We start from the raw sequence: 23,949 nt of genomic DNA, 5'->3' as shown, positions 1-23,949 counted from the left end.
TACAACAAGATTTAAATTTGCTAACAGTACCTATAATAAAAAGTGTGCGTGCAGTTCACCATGGATGAGTGTCGCTGCGTAATCGATCAACTACTTGAAAAGTAATTCTGATTGAAAAATAAAATGAGATTATTGAAAATGAAAGGCCTATTTTAAACAATTTAAAAAAGGAATTTAAAAAATTAGTTCGATATTTTAAATTTAGTTGGTACAGTGAAAATCCTTGGTTATGTGGTTGCAAGAAAAATAGACTGTATTGTTGGCCATGTCTTCTGGTTTTTACAGAAAAATGGGTGGACCAGGTTCACGATTTAAATAGTTTTAGAGTTTTAAAAAAGAGACATGAAATTTCTCCGTTACCTACATGTAAGATGTATACCCAATTTGATTCAGTTTGGCAAAACAAGAATCAAAAGTTCTCTTATCCAAGCATTTAAAGCAAATATTGCTAAACATAAAATGAGTTTGTTAAAAAAATAGATAGGTACTCGTATATCCTTAGCTCACTTATAATAGATATGTACCGTATGTTTTTTGGCCGAACAAGAATTAGCGTTTCGTGGTCATTTTAAGGGCGACGGCTCTGACATTCGAGGCAATTACAGGAAATTGTTAACATTAATTGCCAAAAAAGATCAAAAATTTTGCCAACATCTAGAAACATCAACTGTTTTTTCGAGAGTTTCAAGTGATATACAAAATGATATTATTGAAGCTATATGTATATACATTTAGCCATATCTTCATTTTTTTAAATAAGATTTTTTGCATCTGGTTTTGGTAACACTTTAGAAAAAGTCACGCGTCGCCACTGATAACATACTAAAAGAATCACTCAAATCGGACCACTGGTTTATGAAATTCGAGACATCAAACATGTCCCATTTTTAAGGTGTTCGGCCAATTTTGCCGGTGTGTGTATATGGTTAACAAGAGCTAAGCCTGAAGACCTGAGTGTGGATGCCATTTTGTGCCGCAGAGTTTTTAAATAATGTTATTTCTGGTTTTTAATTTCTCGGTAACTGCACTTAACTGTTCTCTAAAGTTTAACGTTCTGTACAAAGCCACGCCTAGGTATTTTGGATGTTTATTGTGGCTGAGATGTTGTTTAGATGGAAGCAGATTACTTCGGTTTTAGAGACATTGGGATGAAGTCTCCATTATTAAAAGTAACATAACCTCTAGGTCTTTTGTCAGAATCTCTTCAGCTTCTAGTGATTTTGTTTGTGTTAATAAAGCCCAGTCATCAGCATACCCAAACTTTGTTGATGTTGTCGGCATGTCTGCGATGTAAAGGCTAAAAAGCAATGGTGCGAGTACAGAGCCTTGTGGCAAACCATTCGTAAATAATGAAGCAAAATGAGGAAAATCTGATGATTAACTTTTGACAAGTTATTATATTAAATATTGATATATTGATTATATTTTTAGGCATCATAACTTTAAAAATAATTTTATTGGATACTATTTTGCCTATGATAAATTTTAAAATCTTTTTAATGTTTTTTTTTATTTTTAGTTAATATGTTGGCATTCAGCTACACCGTTTACTATAGATTACCCTGAGCTCCTCAAAGAATTTCTTCTGGCTACATCTTACGCATCCGTACAGAAAAACCTTCCCTTAAACGCCGCAAAACTAGCGACTTTGCTTCCAATTACAACTCTGCGTCTTGGATTCGATATGGAACTTAAGAATAACGATTACTTAATAAATCTACGACAAGAAGTACTTTGGAATGCCTCTATGATGGTAATATCGCCCCAACTACGGATTACTCCATATAAAAGCGACCTGTGGGTTAAGTTATGGGACCATCTAGCTAAGTTATCCAAACCTGGGTTAAGATTTAGGTCTAGTCAAGTATTAGATAAGCTGAGAATTTCATTAGACTGTTATCAAGTGAGTAGAAAGTTTGCTTAGTATTTTGTTTGTTATTGACATTATTACACTGTAGTTATGCTTTAAAAATATTTTTAATTTAAATTAATATTATTACAATAGACTCCCTCTATAACGAGAACTGAATTGGCGGACTAATTACCTCGTTATAAGCGGATCTCGTTATATCCGACAACAATAATATTGAAGTGTTTTGATGCCTCTTACGTAGTTTATTAGGTGTCGATGGAGGACCTGAACAATGAGACGTAAATTTCGCCATCATAAATTGTAAATTTCCTACAATATTTAATATCGGTCGATAAAGGAAGAAGTTTATTACAGGCAGTGAAGTTTATTACAGCACTGGCCTCGATAATAACTGTTGGGCCTTTTTAGATACACGCAGTTGGGTTATTTATTAACTGCGCATAAAACAGGTAAAGAAAAATATTCTTTGATTTCATTTTTCCTCGTTGTAACCAAATATGCCTCGTTATAGAGGTGTAATAGTTCAATAGGAATTTCATACCTATTGCATACCAATTACCTCGTTATAAGCGAAACCTCGTAATATCCGTGTTCGTTATAGAGAGAGTCCACTGTATATAACTTTTGTATATTATTATAATTTTTATTTTACTAGCCTGAGGCACTCTCTAGATGTTCTACGCCATTGTCACCGAGCGGAGGAGCAGCTTCTACGTTTGCGGATTTTTTAAGTGGTACAAGAAATCAAACAGATTTTCTACCTTTCTATGAAATGGATAGTTGTACTGCCAGTAGACAGGAGCACATTATCTCTGTGGTAAGACGTAAAAATACTTGTTGATATCAATATACTTGTTTACCAGAGAACGGCAGTTCTCGCCAATGGCGCACATCCACACTCCCCTACACGCGACACTATATATACTTACACGAAATTTTCGATTTTCTAAATCTGACTGAATTGAAAATTGGGACAACTCCCATCTTAATGTTCAGGAAAAGACTCACCCATTCATATGTCAATCATCCATTTTGGTCCACGGGTGTGGATTTTACGGCCCTTCCTATTTTGGGTCTGTTTTTCGTTCTCGTCCCCAAAACTCCCAAAAACTTCGAAAATTTAACTCCGACCTTTGCGGCTTCTGATAGTACTGATCATTACCTTTCTAATGCATGTATAATTTTAAAAATCGGTTATTCCATTCAAAAGTTACCGAGCTCAGAAATATGACTCAATTTTTATTTAAAAACGGGAAAATGTTTGTCGATATGTATTGTTATGATCTACTTTTTATTACTTTTATATCAATTAGTCTTTATTTGATTACTCCAATTAATTATTTAATCAATTATCCAATTTTCGCAAATCACACAAAAAATTTAGAAAAAATCTCAGGGTGTCTTTTTATAATACAAAAAATATCTAAATTATCTTATGTTACACTTATCTTCTCTCGTGGTTTCAGTATCTCTTAATTGGTTCTTATCGGAAGAAAAATAGGAAAGGGAAATAAATAGAAATATAAAATAAGCATACAGAAATATCTTTTATTATCAAATCAATACTCTAAAAATCGATCAATTAAAACCTGTGGACATAGCTGTCCGAATGAAATTTTTACCACTTAAATAAAAATTTATCGGTTTGTTTCCGATGACTTTGATAAAACAAACTAAACAAACAAATTTAGGTATTCGCAAAATTATTTATACTTCCTATTTAATTTTTGAAATATTGGAATCTTAATTCATATGCTTTTACTCAAAATTTTAGTTTCCGAACATAAAAATATCGTTCACATAAATTGACTGACCTTTTGCTTCACTCACAATGATGTCTCCTCTTGACCCAAACAGCTCTCCCTTGTTGACTATGTTAGGCTACCCATCAAAGCCCTCTCCGTTCTCAAGCCTCAATCCAGCAGCATACCAGCACTAATTCTCCAAAAAACAACGAGCCAGGCCTCTATTAACCAGTACTCGATTCAAACAACTCAAAAATTCTCTCCTCTCCTTCTCACAATAATACAGAATCAAAGAGGTATTTCTTCTCAATTTGATCTGTCTCTCGTTCCACTTTTCAGCTCCACTCTCCACTATCAAACAACCACTGGTACTTGCTTTTTAACTATCCACGAAAACATTGACTGCTCTTCCGCGATGCCGATTACATAATAATTCCTCTTTCCAAAACTATCTGAAAATTCAACCTTCTCTCCTTCCCATTCCAAATTGTCAAACCAATCAGAGACATTTCTTCTTCCCCATTCTTTTTTTCATTCGAAAAAACCCACGCATTCTTTCAAAAATATTCCTACGGTCATAATAATTACTTTCGGGAAATTCTACAAAATTTATTCGGGGTTAAACAAAAAGAGATTAAAATTCCAAACTTTCTTTTACATTATTTTCTAAAGATATCATTACCTGTGGCTTTTGGCCTCGTGCATAACAAAACACCGTTATAATCTCCAAATACCCTGAACAATTATTGTCTATTCATATCACTTAAATAAAGTTTTTATTCTATCTTTGATTGATAAATTGATACACAATAGCATTGATTAATAAACACATAGATACCTCACCTGAAGGTAAAACCGAATTCGGTGTTAAACTCCGCCCACTTATACCTCTTTGCCCCTCAAGTCTAAGTACTACCTGACTGGACGGTGGCGACATTTATTGAAATTTCTGCCAAGATCGAAAAATAAATTTGAGCGGCTTGGCTGGCGTAATAGACAACGATATAAGGGTAGTATTCAGGATTTTCACAAATAATTTTAACGCGCTTGTAATCTCTATTTTGGAATTCCGATTTTACTTCAGATAAAACGCTAAAAATTGATTATTAAAAATAGTGAAGAGGTTTCCTAAAAATTATTTAATTATTAATACACTACAAAAAAAACAACAAAATAGAAAATGCATAATAAAATTAGCAGTGATAATTCACATGTAAATTATTTTTTGCAATTTGTAAAAGAAATTAATTTTCAGAACTAATGCGAAATAAAATATTTGAAGTTGATATACAGAATTTCTTTCCAGATCTAACCCATTCACTCAAGGTAAAATATTGCAAAACCTCCGAATTTTAAAGAATCCATTTTATTGGCATGAAATTTGGTACACACATAGCTAAAATATCAAAGAAAAAGTGATATTGTGCCACTGTGTGCTTTTGTACTGGGGTTAAGTATCACTCCTTCTCGGGAGTGAAAAAATATACGTTCAAGATAAGTCCAGAATTGGATAAACTGATTAATACTAACAACTTTTGGCCCATAGAGTTTTTTCAATAAGTCAATACTTTTCGAGTTATTTTCGGGTAAATATGATTTTGGCAAATTACTCAATAAGTAAGTATTTAATCGAAAAAAAAAGGTATATGTAGCAGAAATTCCTATAGTTTTTAAAAAAGTAAAAAAGTGGTATACGTATGAAGTCTGTAGATCCAGCAGAAACAGAGTAGTAGGTAATGAAAAGTGGATCCTTATTCGTCAAATTCCAAATCGAATATTTCAACGTGAAATAACCAAAAAATGACGAACTTTTCGGGAAAAACTACAACTTTTTTAGTGTTTAAAAAAAAGTTTATCTTTATTTTTGTTTAAGTTTCTAGCATCGAAGTAAGCAAGATATGGTCAAAATAAATTTGGCCCCTATTTTTATTTTTGGTACAAAAGTCGTGAAAATCACCCCCTAATTAGCATCCGAAATTAAATGAATCGAAACGGCCTTACAATTTACTTAACTTGTTTATTTTTTATATTATCTGTAAGTTCCATCTATTCAAAGCGCCTATTTTTGAAAAAATTGGATTTAAAGTAAAAAAACAATTTTTTGAAATTCTGAGAAAGCATTTTTTAGACTATAAAGGGGGTTTTGCTTTCCTGAATATTTTATATTTTTTGTTTTTTTTTTAGACAAAAATAGGTTAAAACATGGCTGTTAAAAATTTTCCAAAACTTACAGACCATATAAACACTACATACGTAAAGTAATTTATCAAGCGTTGACGATTAATTTAATTTTAGACGCTAATTAGGGGGTGATTTTTACGATCTTTTTTACAAAAAAAAGGAACCATTTTATTCTGAGCGTAACTTACTTACTTTTGATGCTAGTAACTTAAAAAAGAAACAAAAATAAAAATTTTAAACATTTTAAAAAAGATACTGAGTTTGCTCCAAAAGTGCTTAATGTTTTAATTATTCCACGTTTAAATATTCGATTTGGAATTTGACGAATTAGAACCCACTCTTCCTGAACTAAAACTCTGTTTCTACTGGGTCTACAAACTTCATACATTTATTATATATAACTTCATACCATTCTGCACTTTTTTTATAAGATAGGTATATTTTTGTTAAGAATATTTATTTTTTCGATCAAATACTTACCTACATTTTGAGTTATTTGCGAAAAACCGTGTAAAAAGGTGTTTTTTTTGTTGAAAAGTGAATATCCATCCATCCATCCAATGGCACTACAGCCCAAATCGAGCCTTGGCCTCCTTCAATAAGCTTCTCCAATCATTTCGATTTACCGCTGTTCTTTTCCATGAACGCGTTCCCAGGAAGTTCCTGGCATCCTCATCGACTTCGTCTTCCCATCTCTTTTTAGGTCTTCCAACAGGTCTTCTTCCCTGCATTCTTGCATTCAGCAATTTTCTAGGGATTATATTCTCATGCATGCGGACCACGTGCCCTGCCCACCGTAATCTCTGGAGTTTAGTGTGTTGTGCTAGAGTTGGTTCGCTATATTGCTCGTATATTTCTCTATTATACCTAATTCGCCAGTTGTTATTTTCACTTATTGGGCCCAGTATCCTACGTAATACTTTTCTTTCAAACACATCTAATGCATTGGCAGATTTCTGTGTCACCACCCACGTTTCGCAGCCATAACTTACTATGGGCCTGATTATTGTTTTATATACCCGGAGTTTTGTTTTCCGGTGTACGTCTCGCGATTTGAATATGTGGCCCATCGCGAAATAGGCATTATTTGCCAGCACAAGCCGTTCCAAATTTTTAACCTGTTCCACAATTAAAATTTCCCTTGTTCCAGTGTTCCCATATATCAAAGTTTGTCCGACTAGACACCCTTAAGCTATTAACAAATTTTCAGTTTGCTATTATTCAACTTTTTTTTCATACGTGGGATCCAGACCTATACGGCCGATGAACGGCATGATCACTGGCATCATACGCCAGAGCACGCGGGTTCAAGCCCTGCAAACGACAATCAATTTTTCATTTCTAAAAATGATAAGAGCCGTTTCACCGTACCTCGGAGAGCACGTTAAGCCGTCGGTCCCCCTGGGCTAGTGTACATCGACAATAGTTACTTGAAACAGGTTAAAGATGTAAATGGCGCCGGAACAATCCGAAAGGATCTCTCCGGCAAAAATGCCCTACGATATTATTATTATTTCATTTAACAATTTTTGAGGACCTTTCTGATGGAATTACTTCAAAGAGGTTATTAAAAGCAGATAGTGATGTGTACCAAATACAATGGATTATATTTTTCTTTGACAAAACACCACAAGTTGTCAACGTTTAAATGAACAATATTGATAAAATGACAGGGAATTTCCAAAATATAAATAGCCGAGGACATCTAATTCTTTCATTTTGAGTTTTAAAATATGCAGGTTTTTATCAAGAATGCATTTTTTCCCTAAACTTTATGAAAAAGTTTTCAATAATCGCTCACCCGGAAGAAAAGTAACAAAACTCAAAAAATGCATAATTCCAGATCTTGTTAAATTGACTATTTATTGTATTATATTCATGTTTGTTTAACTTTACTTTTATCGAAAATAAGTAATTTTCTGTTTTTTGTTTGCTTTTCTGTTGTGGTCTTTACAGTTTTCAAGCCAATTTTTAGTTAATAAAATATGCTTAGCCAAATAAGTTTCAATATTGTCAAAAACTGCATTACCTACTTTAAATGAATTAAAGGCTCCGTGAAACTTTTTCTAACATTATTGTAGTAATAGTAACAAACAAATCTGATTATCTCTGAAGAATCTTTATTCATGTGCACCATATTCTCTAAGAAGTAACATTAATTCGTATTTCTGTAATAGAGTTTTAGTGTCTTGCAAATCTTCATGGCATTTAATCCAATTCAAATTCTTTATAATCTTATAGTAAATAAAACCAGTAACATGCACATGTAACAGCACACGTTTCTAAATTTGTGGTTGTTGTCTTAAATTCCGCTTTAACTTATCACAGCACAATACGCAGCTAATAGAAGGTAATACACCTATAGGGTAAGTTCGGCTCTGACGCCACTGTTAACTACTCGCAAGTCAGACAGCGACTGAGAAATCTCGATACGGTTTTCGAGTAGCGCCATCTAGTTGCCGATACGTCTTTCGGTTACCAGGAGGTGAGCTATCTATGAGTAAGTTTATAATCAATGACAATAGTATGTATGTGGAAAAGTTAAACCGATCTGAATTTTTTTTCTGTGTTTGAAGAGGGGGTCAGGGCCGATTCAGAACCGATGTAGTTTGTGACTTTTGACCACCCATAAGTAAGCTATAGGACTTGGTAGGTACAAAACGGCATATTTTTTGGGGGTATATATCTTCGGTTTAAGAAGACACAGGAGAACCGCAAATACACCAAACCAATAGTATTGACTTAAGATTTCAAATGGTGTCTAAGCCGCCAGGATTAGACATACACACGGCTCAGTATAGCCTAAAAACTGAAAAACTAAACTTTGAAAATTTTGGTTTTTCGACAATTACTCAAAATTTTAACCTACGAATTGCGCCAATAACTGAGCGTTTGTAGAAGGATTCTAGGCGAATCTAACGGTATATACCTCATATCCGGGAAAATTCGAATTTTTAAGTTATAGGCTTCATAAGTATGATCAAATCTATTTCTTATGGGAAAAACGGTTTTTCAAGCTCAATAATTCCTGTAATAGCTTCAGTTATTATACTTGACCTTAGATTCATCAGATACTACTTGTCAATACGTTTCAAACTCATGTTTAGTGATCAAAATCGGTTAAGCCGTTTAGAAGTTATTAAGCTACAAAAGTATAATCCAATTAACGATTATTCCCTAAATGGTTTATCTAGTTGTAGTGGTTACGACGCTAAATTTGATCTGGCAACGGGCAATTCGAGTTCATTTACCGGCCATCCCAATATTTTTTTTCAATCTATTTCGAATAGAAAAAAAATCGAGATAATGCGACAAAGGCGACTATTTATAAAGCTTAACGTGTAATCGAGAAACATTCCATTTACCTTCATACATTTAATTTATAAATAACTTTGAAAAACTCCTGATACAAGAATAAAAAACCGCTAAACGCCGTAAAAATGAGTGGCGCATACAATATTCCAGCTACAAAAGATCTGATATGAATATTACGTGGCGCGAAAATGTATTTTCATTTTGATGCAAAACAAAATTCTAGTTTTATTTTAAAAGATTTTTCCATAATATTCGCTAAATTTGAAGTAAAACGCGCCACAAAAGAGTAACTTTAATACAGTTTGAATTTTGAAACTCTTTTGTGGCGCGTTTACTTCAAATTTAGCAAACATTATGGAAAAATCTTTTAAAACAAAACTAGAATTTTGTTTTGCATCAAAATGAAAATACATTTTCGCGCCACGTAATATTCATATCAGATCTTTTGTAGCTGGAATATTGTATGCGCCACTCATTTTTACGGCGTTTAGCGGTTTTTTATTCTTGTTGATATTGTTCTGAAATTATTTGTAGTCAAACAACTTGTTAGGAGAAAGTCGGTGAATTGTGCGCACTTAAGAAAAATCTTAATCTTTTTTAATATAGTATATACAGCTCTAAAATTGGGCACAGATATTCTCTATTGACTAGGATCTTTCCTAAAGCGATAAAATATTACAACATAATATATTCTGAGCGTAGGAGTAAAATGAGATAAAAACTGATTATGCATACGATTATTCACCGTATGCGGTGAATCCTCTTCATGTTCTTCTTCTCGTAGCACTACAACCCTGGGTGGGTCTTTGCTGACTGCACAAATCGCTTCCATCTCGGACGGTCGTCCATCATAGTTAGGTCAGTGGGTAGCTCCATTGTTCTTAAATCTGACCATATATTGTCTCTCCATCGCATTCGTGGGTGTCCTAAGGCTCTGGTTCTGGTGGGAGCTTCCTCCCAGAATAACTTGACAAGGCGGTGGTTATAAGGGAGTCTATGGACATGGCCAGTCCATCTTAGACACCGAGATTTAATTTCTTGGACTACGTCGTTATACATCTGCTTGACCTCAGCATTTGTTCTCATTCGGTAGGTAATGGTTGCTATTAGGGTCGTGATAAGGACCAAGGATTCTTCTGAAGTTTTTTCCATCAAAACATCTAAGTTTTCTTTCAATTACTTTGGTAATTCGCCGGTGAATGGTGCACACAAATTTTAACTAATTAATTATGTAATTGTATCCAACTAGATTCAGCTCTCCTGAAGAGAACAAAAGTTCGAAATGGTCCATAGAGAGATGGTAATGATCTCTGAATCGAAATTAAGTATTAAATGCCTTTATCTACCTGCGTTTTTACTCACGTATTGAGTACTAGGAAGCAGATTTGTTGATCTTTACCTCGTTGAATTGATGTGTTGTGGAGTGCAACTATTTAGATTCCTCATGTCTCTGCATTCATCACCCTTTATTCCTTGCAAAGTTTAAAAGGATGGGGAATCTGTTTCCGAATTAAGAAATCCAAAGATTTTATTTTTAAATATTTATTTGTTTGAAAATGGAGTCGCTTGGGTTTCGCCGTTTCCAACTAGAAATATTTAGAAAACTATTGGAGTATTAAGTTGTTTTAACTTTTGAAGCACAAATTTTGTATTTTTTCACCAATGGGATCCCTCTTTAGTAGTTGTGGTTTTAAATTTTGACCATGGATCTGAAGATGACTTTTAAAATACTTTTTCCGGTCATTAATCAATTATAGTAGAATTTTTAATTTAGTAGTTGAATAAGAAATACTTAAAATCGACATAATTTTGCTGTTTTTAAATTATTCTTATTTTCACAATCTACAATTTTTGTAGATTTCATGTTTTATTGAAAAATGCAGGGTGTTTGGTAAAGAATGGGCCATAGCTTAACCTCACATTAATGATGTTAAAATAGGTCGATTTAAGCTAACTTACCTTAATATACTCTTTATTCGTAAGGATAAAGTCATTAGTTTTCGAGATATTTGAAGTTAAAAATGAAAAAGCACACTTATTTTGATTAATGTATGCTCCTCCGTTTTTAGCTTCAAATATCTCGAAAACTAATGGCTTTATCGTTACTAATGAAGAGTATATTATTTATATAGAAAGTATTGGAGAATCAAAAAATTGCACTAAAATAGCAATTTCTCCAGTGGCGTATAATTTGGGAAGGGTCAACCATTCACGTTCCCCCGTCGTACGCCTCTGATAGTAGCCAGAAACGTTTGTTTAACATAATTTAGTAGGGTGTATAGTACCAGCACCACTTACCAAATTTCGTGTTGTTGTCCCATGCTTGTCAGGAAATATTCAAAAATAAATAAAATAAAAATTTAACTTTGACACCCTGTATTTCGGTTATTATCAACTGTTGTACTAAGGTAAGTTAGCTTAAATCGACCTATTTTAACCTCAGGAATCTGAGGTTAAGCTATGGCCCATTCTTTACCAAACACCCTGTATAGTGTATAATATAATTTAATATGTAATATACCTAATACGTTTTTAATCATTTTTAGAATTTGAGGGAGTTAAGCATGCATTTGTTAAAACAGACGTCGGACACTACAAGGAAATTTCAAATGGCGGATCAATCTGCCATGCACGTTCACGCAGTTGCCACAAGATACGTCGGAGCTCAATTAGAACAATCTAGACAACTTTGTCAAATAGTATGCAAAGCAGCAACCTATGATCCAGCGGAAGATGTCGATAAGGGATTCATTTTAATGTAAGAAAAATTCAAAAGTAAACATTTTTGCAAGCATAGCTTTCTTATCGCGGGATATGGACGCAGCAGTGGATCACGCAAAGGTATGATAAAATAAAAATGACTGAAACAAAATGAAATGACTGTAACGACATATTACACACACTACGTGGAGTAGTAAATGCAGTCCCATGCGTGTTTCTTAATAAAATAATGTAAATAAATTAAAATAAAATCAAATAAAATAAATTAAAAACCATCGCTCCGTGCGTAAACGATAAGAAAGCTACATATCGTCGGCTTAATTCGCAAACTGCCTAACTCCTATCGGTAAAACTTTTCAGGAAACGCTAAAAAATGTTTTCTGTTAATTACACGAGAAATATTAAAGAATAAATGAATTAAGTATAAAATTTTTACCAAAAATAATGTAGAGTGGAAGAATTCACATTGAATTTTAATTATATTAAGTCATTAAAAACAAAATAAAGGAGTTAGGTATTTTTGTTAGTAAAATTTGTCTATAATTTGGAGATACGTCTTTATTTAAAGCAATAAAACTAATAATACCTCTTAAAAAACAGGTTTATTTTAATATAGTAGTGAATAGAAAATTCAGCAAAAGTAGTAAATTAACATTTTTTTCTATGTTTCGTGGGGTAGCTTATCATAAAAATCGTGATAATCACGTTCCATCGATAATTTTAATTGCTGGAGGTGCTGAAACTTTTCTTTTTTAATTCTAAGTATATTTTTATGTAGTTGGAGAAGGGCGATAGAACTAATAGGCAGAACATTACTTATATTTAGCCGTACTGGTAAGGTTTGCCAATCTTCGGTGTGACGAAGCTTAAAAAAATACCATCCTTTGAGTATTTTAAAGTTTTGATATCGTTTACAGTGTGTGCACCGACAACAGCTTTGCCTGGTCTTATTGATTTAACGAACTGGAGGTGATCATATTTTTTGAAGAAATCGTGCGTTAGATATTCGACGTCATAAGGACTTTTATGGCAAGCAGTTTTACAGATGGATACATAATCTGCTGGAATATTAATTTTTTTATTTCGAATTTGCCTCTCAATGACGGAGTGGACACTGTCTACCTCCATCTGGGTGTGACCTTTTTGCAAATACTTTTGAGTTACCGTTAACCCAGTATCCAATGCAAAGTTTAATAAACCATTTGATAACGTTGAGTTACGGTTTGGTACCCGCAACCATCACTCCATAATATGATTTCAGTGTCCTCGGTGCTTTTTTCTTTCAAGTTATACAACTGTACCTGCTGGTTTAGGAAATGAACAATAATACTAGTAAACTCATTACTTGTGAGCAGGGTCGGTGACAACGGGCCTGCAAGGGATGCACTGCAGGCGGTCGCCCCTGTTTGGGGGCGCCAAAATGAGCTTTTTTCTGCCGGTGCTATACAAAATACTAATTTAAATGAACCCGAAGGGTGCCTATGCTCCTTTTGCAGGCTGGCGCCTTGTACCCTAGCGCCGGTACTGCTTGTGAGCCCACCTTCCGATTAGTTCCACAGGTAGCAGAAGCCTTTTTGGCGTTTAATATCATAAATTGTAAAGTTATGGACAATTAGTTTGGTTTTGTAATAGAGGCTGGATACATTTGATTTAGGACAAAGCAAAACTGATTGAAGATCCATAGTAAACACTTCATTATGGGACTCTTTATCATTATCTTTTTCAACCCTTGCTTCTTTTTTATATTTGCTATGCTCATTGTAGATATCTTCTGAAATATTCCCTGTTTGAAAGGACACACAGGTATCGCACAGATCTTTTTTTGGCCTATACAAAGAAAGTTTTTTTTTCAAATAATTTGTGAAAAGTAGCTATTGATACCGCTTTCTCATTTTGATTTATGCAGAAATCAGATTTGTAGAACTTGTACAGTTGGCTTTTGCTAGTCCAAATAGGTTCTAGGTAAAGTTTTGACGAGGTAGCTCTACAATAGTGCGATTCCAGTTTTGGTAGGGAATCAAAGAATATTTGAAGCTGTTTCACACCATGATTATTATTACCAGAATTTTGATGAGTTTGCAGTCACATTTTCCTCTAGTCCGATCTTGGCCCATTTCTTAATGACCCAATTCTTCACACCAAGGGTGTTTAAAAACATTGTTTTACAAATTCTGAGCCTAGAGGAACCTAAGAAAAATTCGTTTGAATATGTTCTTCTCGAAACTTCATTCAGGCCTCGTTTTCTAGAGGTACTTTTTACACATACATGGTTTCTTACGAACATCTCCTTTTCGGCCCAAGTGTATTGCCAGAACTCTTTGAAAATTCTTCTTCTCTCAGGTTCACTTATTTTAGTGCACATTAGGACGGAATTGTTATTTTTACTTAACTTACAATGCAACTTTCTCTTATGGATTTTGGTTCTTTTAATAAGTCATACCTCCATTTTCCATTTTCTTTTTTTTTTCCTTGGTAAGACTTTCCTGTTTTCTCTATTTAAACTGTTTTGGTTCTTTTCCAACTATTTTTGTTTATTTCATACTTTGTAGACCGTTTTCTTCTCGGGCTTTCGTCTCGAGGATCATTTTCATTTATTTCACCATGCTGCAAATCTGAAATATTTCCGGACGATTCAGAACTGTTAGACTCTTCTGAATTCGCTACAAAATCAGGATCGTTGTTCTCATCGCCATCACTAACTTCCACATTTTTTGCAGGGCTACCGGCCAGTATTTGGTTGATATCTTCGATTGTCTCCATATTTTCATTGGGTATTTCTGCATTGTTGTCATGAAAAATGTCATTCTGGCCATGACCTATCTCTACGGCTTCATTATTTGTTTCTGCATAGCTGTCAATAAGTTCCGAAGGATGTTCATTAGTATCATTAATTATAGTAAAAGTAGGATTCACTACCCAGGCAACCAAATAACGTTTACAAAACGTTGAAAAGACGTCATAATTATCACCAAACCACGTCAGTTTGTCACGTTTTATCGACGTCGAAAGTCACGTGAATATGTCCCACCATAACTGACGTCATTTTTATCACGTTTTAAATAGGTGATATAATAAACGTAGTTTTTATGTCGTTTTTTAGATTCTTTTTCATTTTATGGATTTAAAAATACACAATAATTATTCGTATGGGTATTGTTGGTACTGCAATTTTTCATTTAACTGTTTTAAATTTAGCCTATAGGCTAAGGTATACTTACCGTGTCAAAACTGAAACAACATATAAACTAATAAATAATTTATTAACAAATTAATTTAATTAAACTCGATAACACATAATTAGTTCTTTAACAGAAAATATTCACCAAAACAAAACACATAACCTCAAACAGTTTTCAAGAAGAACTATTGCATTAAACTAACTCACTACTCACTTGAGAAAAACGAATAAAAATCCCTTAATTAACACGTTTCTTCAACTAAATATCTAAATGAAAAGTCCTTTTTTTACCACACAAAGCACGTAAACAATAAATGAAAGATTTCTTATGACAATTTAAGATTAAGCTTATAAATAAACGTCAATAATATACAACAATAAGCATTAACCCGTTAAGCTCCTCCCATTTTTGTGACGTCAGATTTGGGCTGTCTAAAATGAAAACGTATTTTAACGTCATTAATCTTACGTATTTAAAATCACCTACAAAAGACGTTTATACGACGTAATGTTCAAGAACGTGTATATATTCAACCAAAAGCTGACGTTTCCTCGACGTTATTGACGTCACTTGGTTGCCTGGGTAAGGTTTGAGATATTGGTCCTATCAGGTCATCATCTATTCGCCCTTGAAAAGAAAAAAGTATGATAGATTATACAAAATTTTCAATTTCATATCATAACAACTAATATAGTCAACTGCACTATTGACGAGCTTGTCTAAAAAATAGTCCCAAGTTACTTTTTGTATGAATTAAATTAAAATACACTGATACCTAATAGTTATTTACTTTTAGACTTTATTTACAAGTAAAAAACCATTTGAAATATTTTCGTTTTTCTTCTTGATTCGCTGATTATCTTTTAGGCCCACACATTAAGTAAGGTTTACTGTAATATTATAAAACCTACCATTATTGTCTACAAATATTATTTGTGCGTCTTGTATAATCGTAGCATCTACATCATCAATAATATTGCTTAATTGCTGAAATATAGTAACGGTCGATGTTGGATTATTATCCACATTTTCTTGCATGATGGCACTCTCATTGGCGTTGTTTAGTGCATTAAATATTTTGCCAATTCGACGGGACATCTTCTGCAAACAAAAAGCAGTTTTTAAATAAAAGATTTTACCACTTATACTTTTAAATTTAGGTAATTCAAACTAACGCCCCGCTAAAAATTCGGGGAAAAATGCGTATCTCCTGTATGCTGAATGTTTATCACTAAACTATATTTAACGAAAACTCCCTATCTCCAATTACTCTAAATACGAGAAATTTACACAATATTTGGCAATAAATATAACATTGAAATTAATCTATATTACAACTTACAATGTTACTTACCTAGTAAGAGTGTTTTCACGGATGTAATCGCTTAAATTACTGCACGATTTACTTAAATTTTAGGAGCACATGTGCAGTATTTACAACAACATGGGAACTACTGGAGTTCCGTATTCTGCCATCGCGAAATTGGCAGGGACGGACTTACGGTGTTTTCTGTTGTGCAGATAATAAATAAAGCAATTTAATTTTGGACTTACCGGCTATTTTATCGGATGCGCTCCATTTATGTGAATAAATAACACCAATATAAAATTTTCACCAATATGTGGAGTTACGCATTTTGCGAATTAAGCCGACGATATACTTTATCTCCTCCTTTGCTTACTCCTGGAATGCCACATCCCGTGTTTTTTTTATATTTCACTTATACTTGATACGAACACAAATAATATAGAAAATGTAAATAATTATAAATATTTAATAATATTATTTAATAATTATAAATATTTAATATTATTTAATAATTATAAATATTTACTGCTTTGATGAAGATATATTATAACTTCTTCTAGTTCCATGACCGTTTTTGTTCGTTGGATATCATTTTGGCTACCATATTCGCTATCGTAACTTTATTGACAGCAGCTGTCATATGCTGTCATATATTGATGGCATATGACAGAAGCTCGAAACAAATGACTGTGAATGAAAAGCCCTATATAAAGTAGACGTAAATAATGAGTTTCTTTGTAACAATCTAATTTTCTTATTTCAGAAACAATTTAGAAGAAGACAGACGCTATATATTTTTCAAATTACTCGAGAAGTATTACATGGCTGTGGAATCCCTAGCGTTTCCTCTTCCTCAAGGATTTACTTCTTTTTTCACTTATTTAGGATACAGGACAATGGAGTTCGAGATGTTCGAACAGTATGTAGTTAATCACGTTTGCGAACTGCAAGTAGATGTAATGAAAATAATACTGGCAGGTATTTATATTATTTAAATTGTAATTTTTTCAAGATCCGATAATAGTAGCAAATGGAAAAAGTAATAAAATACAAGAAGAGAGATGCCAAAACCTAGGGCTAAGTGTCCACTTGAGATAAAATCTCGAGATTAATCTCAAGGTGTTTTCCATTTGAGATCACTTGCCGTCTCGAAATCGGCATGTGAGACTCGCTGGTGACTTTAGTCTCGAGACCAAGACAATTTCGTGTCGACTAAAGAGTCAACTCACAGCCCACTCGCGCGTATCTAATAAAAAGCGAAAAGGGGTATCTGTAATTTATATTTTTTCGGATACTCATTCATAATTGAATACATATTATATGAATGAGTTCAAAGATTCTATATATTTTTCTATTACTGTATGGTCCAATTTATTATGAGGTATAGTTCCACAGTTTCTATGTGGGTTTGGAGTATGTATGAAGGTGTATTTAATGACTAAACAGTATTACCTCATTTTTCTAATAAAATGTAGATACCCCCTTTTTGCTTAGTAGGGCAGTATACATATTTTCATTCTTCAAAATGGATTCGCGTCAGGCACTAGCTTTTATAATTGCGATTATAAAAAAATTGTGAAAAAAACGAAAAAAAAAGATGTGTTGGATGAGAAACGGGTGGATCATCGAATTGACTTGGGAGCCAGTTTCGCTCTCCAGCTCTAAGTAAGTCTTGCTCTAAGCCAGCCTGAATATCGGCAATTCGGTCTTCGGGAAATATTGAGATATAACAAATAGAGTTTCATTTCCCGAAGACCGAATTGCCGATATTCAAAACTACAATATAAATAGGTATATACTATAATTTTATTTTAATATTTATTCACAAATTTATAATATTTCATGACAATATTTATGACATTATATGTATTAACGTTGTAAATGCATGTTGAATAAAAAAGTGCATTTTCCAGAATTTTCCGATTTTTCCGGTAAATGAAAATTAGCTAGTTGCTATTCTTTCGTCGAGTTACTCCAATTTAAAAAAAAATGAAGGCTCTACATTCTCTGGAAGCTGAGATATTGTAAAATTTTTCAAGCGCTCCAAATTGAACTTTCTATAGCAAAATTTCGACGCGCGAAACTGGACTCAGACAATCTTCCCCATCACACGGTCCCAGCTCAGTCAGCGTGAGTAACTTCACTTTAAACGGTTATTACTCGTTTTAAATAGAAGATATTCCGTACTTATTAATTGAAATATAAAATATAGATATTTATTATCATTCTGTAAAAATTTCAACTCTTAATATTTGTAAACAATAGAGATGTGATTTTTCAAAAAAAAAAGTATAACTTGACTATCATTGGTCCTAGAAAGTTGGTTTTTCTTTTTTAATGTGTGTTTTTACCAGCTTTTTGATATAGTCAATTATAATTATTTATCAGAAAAAATAACAAAGATATTCTAATTGTTTATAAGGAAAAAACTCACCATTTTTTAGCGACTTGTTTAACAACATTTAAAAAACAAATATATCCTTTTTTTAACTTTCTTAGTACGTTGAGTCTTGCACTCATGCACTTGAGTCTAGAACTCATTGCACTTTGCCAAAAAGCTCTGAGAATACTCCTAGGGCAACAATGATTGTTTAAACATTCGATGTCTGGGATAAACATTTAACATAACTCGTAAACTAACAAATAGATCTTCTTAAAATTTTGTACACTAATAAAGGCACTTGCTAATTGCCTCGTGATCAAGGTACAATAAGTTCCTTACGGCCTTTTTGGTAAAAGTTATTAACAGTTACAAAATAGTGCAAAAAACGTGGTTTTTTGCAATTATCTCGGTTAATTTTTTATGGATTTTAACTTACAAAAATTCAAATTAATCGTTTTTTCATGATACACAACTTTTGCTGTAAATATGATACTAAAAATGCGATAGGCAAAAAACCATATTTTTTGACTTTGGCCTTTTTTATAAAAAAAATGAGGTCGATTTACGAGTACCTCTGTATGTATTTTTAATTAACTATATCCATCCTACCATTTAGCACCTTCAAATACCTGTATTGATTTTTACCCTGAAATCGCTCATATTTATTTTTCTACCCTGGTCTATCGTATTTCGTTTGCATTATAATGATTAAATTTTATTGAAAACTCAACATATAAACTTAATTTTTTTCGCTGTTCCTGTATAACTTGTGGTTAATATTTCATAACAATTCTTTTTATTCGTAGTGAGAAGCTAATTGCAAAATTTCATCATCGGTCCAATGTCGGGCACTCATTTTTTATCAAGTCAATATTTACTTTTTCACTAAAAACCAACCTGAGACTAGTCTCAGCTTTTCTAGGCCTGGATCCCGCGTACCAAAAAAAGTTAATTAATAGCAAGCTGAAAATTTGTTAATAGCTTAACGGTGTCTAGTCGGACAAACTTTGATGTACGGGAACGCTGGAACAGGAGAAGTTTTATTAATGGATCAGTTTAAAAATTTGGAACGTCAGATTACGAAAACGTTCCATGTATTTTGTCGGACAGAACATCCAATTGATTTGGTACCCATTCATTAAACTCTCATACAAAAATCAGACTGCTATTACTAACCAACAGAATTCCTGTCATTTGACATATTCTTCGTGTTCCACTCATTAAAATGCATAATTTGTGATAAACACCAGTCTAGTTTTTGCATGAGAGTTGAATAAAATGGTAACAAATCAATTGGAAGTTCTGTCCGACAAAATACATGGAACGTTTTCGTAGTCTGACGTTCCAAATTTTTAACCTGTTCCACAATTAAAACTTCCCCTGTTCCAGTGTTCTCGTACATCAAAGTTTGTCCGACTACACACCGTTAAGCTATTAACAAATTTTCAGTTTGCTATTAATCAACTTTTTTTGGTACTCGGGATCCAGGTCTATTCTCTCATTGTCAGAAGACTGGAAATTAGATCTCGACATCATAAATAAGACTGTCCACTTGTGACAAGCGCAGTCTCGGCCATAAGTCACAAGTGGGCTCGGAGAGTTCTCTTAGACCCATATAAATACACTTGTGAGTGAAGTCTCGAGATTATTTTGTCTCAAATGGACACGTAGCTTAATATTTGTTAAAACCTAATGAAATTATTTTTGTTTTTCAGAAGAGGATGAAAGTAAAGAAAATACTGCTAAGAAACTAAAGTTACTTTCACTATTACCTAGACAAAGAGCAAAAAGACTACTTAATCAATGGAACCATCCTATAGGCGTTGTTCTACGGGCCAGAGAACATGCTTATAATATACTTTCAGGAGTTACAGGATTGCCTACCAGAAGTAGAAATCAAAATTTACCCAGTATTAAAGGTAGATATGAATTTTTACCTCCATTTCTCTCCTCTAGCTAGATTGGAATTTTCTCTACAAGATCGTAGAGTAGCATGTTTCTGAAATTGGCTTTCTAATTGTTGAATATTGGCCACTCTGTGTTGATATTAATTATTCTGGAATTACATTGAATTCGCTTGAACCGCGAGAGGTTAATATTCATCTGGAATTGATCTTCACAAGGAAATTATCACACGTCGAGCAACGTTAAATAAATACACTCGGTGATCGACCCGAGCAATAACACAACAGTATTACTTAGACTTATATCAAGAAAAGCAACCACCGGCACAAGAAACTCTTCAAAAATTGAAAACTAAAATAAAAAATTCTAACTCTGACCTACAACCAGAGATTAGCAAATCAGAAATAAAGAAAGTCCTGAGAGAAATGAAAAATGATAAATCACCAGGAAGAGACGGCATTACAGTGGAGATGATTAAAAATGGCGGAAAAATTACAAGGGAAGTCTTATATAGAGTGTCCCAAAAGTAGTGGAACGGTCGAATATTTCGCGAAATAAACATCGGATCGAAAAACTAAAAAATACGTTTTCAATCATTTTCAAAAATCTATCCAATGACACCAACCAATCCCCACTACAACCCCTGGAGGTGGGGTGGGAGGTAACTTTAAAATCTTAAATGAAAACCCCTAGTTTTTCTTGCAAATTTGGATTCGTTACGTAAAAGTAGGCAACTTTTATTCAAGACGTTTTTTCGAACTGTGGGTAGATGGCGCTGTAATTGGGAAAAACGATTTATCCTGATACCATAGGTAAATTATAGAAACGGTCTAATATCTCACGAAATACACTTCCAAATGAGAAACCAAAAAACAGATTTTCAATCTTTTTTGAAAACCTATCGAATAACACCAAACATGACCCTCCAACCCACCCCCTGGATGTGGGGTGGGGGTAACTTTAAAATCTTAAATAGATCCCCCACTTTTTATTGCAGATTCGGATTCGTCATAAAAAATTAAGCAACATTTATTCGAAACATTTTTTAAATTTCTGATAGATGGCGCTAATAAATCGAATTTTTCCAATTAAGGCGCCATCTATTAACAATTCTAAAAAATGTTTCGAATAAATGTTTCTTAATTTTTCATGACGGATCCGAATCTGTAATAAAAAGTGGAGGTTGCTATTTAAGATTTTAAAGTTACCCCCCACCCCACATTCAGGGGGTGGGTTGGAGGGTCATGTTTGGTGTTATTCAAAAGGTTTTCGAAAAAGATTAAAAATCTGTTTTTTAGTTTCTCATTTAGAAGTGTATTTCGTGAGATATTAGACCGTTTCTATAATTTACCTATGGTATCAGGATAAATCGTTTTTCCCAATTATAGCGCCATCTATCCACAGTTCGAAAAAATGTCTTGAATAAAAGTTGATTACTTTTATGTAACAAATTAAAATCTGCAAGAAAAACTGGGGGTTTCCATTTGAGATTTTAAAGTTACCCCCACCCCACCTCCAGGGGGTGAAGTGGGGGTTGGTGTTTGGTGTCATTGGATAGATTTTTGAAAATGATTGAACACGTATTTTTCAGGTTTTCGATCCGATGTTTAGTTCGCCAAATATTCGACCGTTCCACTACTTTTGGGACACCCTGTATATATTATTGAACAAAATACTAAGTACACGAAACATATCCAGTAATTGGAATGAAGCAATCACCCTATTATTGTTTAAAAAAGGAGACAAACAAAATCTGAAAAATAGACCGATTACCTTGCTTAATGTTATGTATAAATTGTTAACTAAAATATTAACCAACAGACTAACCCCTAAATTCGACAATTATCAGACCAAAGAACAGGCAGGATTCAGAAAAGGCTACAGTACATGTGATCACCTACTGACAATGAAGTTACTTATTGAGAAAATAAATGAATACCAAATACCCATATATATGGCATTTATAGATTTTGAAAAGGCATTCGACTCCATAGAACACTGGGCAGTGAAACAATCACTACACAATAGCAGAGTAGATTACAGGTATACAGAACTAATCTCTAATATATACAGTAAGGCCACAACTACGATCCAACTTGAACAGAATACACACCCCATACCTATCAAAAGGGGCGTTAGACAGGGAGATACGATTTCGCCGAAGCTCTTCAACCAAGCTCTAGAAGACATTTTCAAGAGATTACAATGGGAAGAATATGGAATCATCATTAACGGCCAATACTTAAATCACCTAAGATACGCTGACGATATCGTCATTATCGCTACAGACAAGGAACAACTACAAATAATGATACAACAACTAGACCACGAAGCCAGTAAAGTTTATTATTAATTATTATTATTAAAGAAGAAAAAGGAGCCGAGGTCTAAGACCTATATAGCTCCATTTGACTAAAAAGAACTATGCAAAAAGAAACCTAAACTTAAGACTACATACGACTTATAAATTAATTTAATTTAAGAAACGAAAAATTATTGTTCCCGTGATACAGAACTAAAAGAGTCATATTTATTTTTGAAGCAATTTACAGATACAGCCCCGACGACGTCATGTGGAAGTGAGTTCCAGGTATAAAATATTCTATTGGATATAGAGTTCTCACGACATTTACTGTGAAACTGTTGTCTGGCTAATTTGTATGGATGACCCCGCAATCTAAGGTCGTTACTCAAAGGGAAAAGATGTGATAGATCTATCCCAAACTTTCCCTGTAACGCTCTATAAGCAATTATTAAATCCCCACGAAGTCGTCGGTCCATAAATGCAGGATAATTTAAGTAGGTTAACCGTTCTTCGTAGGAAGGACGACGACGGCCATAAGGAATTCTTGTTGCCCATCTTTGCACAGATTCAAGTCGATCAGAATCCCTTTGCCAGTCGACATTCCACACGGGTCCGGCAAACTCTAAAATAGGTCTTACATATACACTAAAGAGAGCAACAAAATTTTTTGGCGATATCTTAGAGAAAGTCTTAGATAATAAGTAAACTGATGTTCTAGCTTTATTGCATACCGACTGGATATGTTCAGACCAAGATAATGTTTCCGTCACAAGTACACCCAAGTCTTTTTGCTGCGAAACAGTTTTTAGAGAAACATTTGAAAGTACATACCGATTCCTTGGATTGTTTTTACCTAAATGTAGAACTGCACACTTGGATCTGTTTAATTGCAAGCACCAATCATCTACCCACTTAGCAACCTCTTGAAGGTCGGTCTGTAATTGATTGTAACCAGAAAATGGATTTGCATATAACTTTGTATCATCAGCGAAAAGCGACATGTTACTTTTAAGGTGAATTGGCAGATCAGCAA

At 33.6% G+C, this 23,949-nt stretch overlaps 1 protein-coding gene across 1 annotated transcript in view; it reads left to right on the top strand.

Moving 5' to 3' along the window:
* The window catches only part of LOC114326805 (protein pigeon), a 76,553-nt gene that overhangs the window by 47,291 nt on the left and 5,313 nt on the right, over positions 1–23,949 (top strand). Inside the window, exons 7-11 of the mRNA XM_050648676.1 lie at positions 1,520–1,903; positions 2,529–2,690; positions 11,661–11,872; positions 17,087–17,301; positions 20,422–20,625. Of these exons, the coding sequence (XP_050504633.1) occupies positions 1,520–1,903; positions 2,529–2,690; positions 11,661–11,872; positions 17,087–17,301; positions 20,422–20,625 (1,177 nt within the window). The remainder of the gene's footprint in view (positions 1–1,519; positions 1,904–2,528; positions 2,691–11,660; positions 11,873–17,086; positions 17,302–20,421; positions 20,626–23,949) is intronic.

This window comes from Diabrotica virgifera, chromosome 4, assembly GCF_917563875.1.
Source record: "Diabrotica virgifera virgifera chromosome 4, PGI_DIABVI_V3a".
Taxonomy (NCBI): Eukaryota; Metazoa; Arthropoda; class Insecta; order Coleoptera; family Chrysomelidae; genus Diabrotica; species Diabrotica virgifera.
Note: the sequence above shows the minus strand (reverse complement) of the source record. Positions and strands in the feature narration are given on the sequence as shown.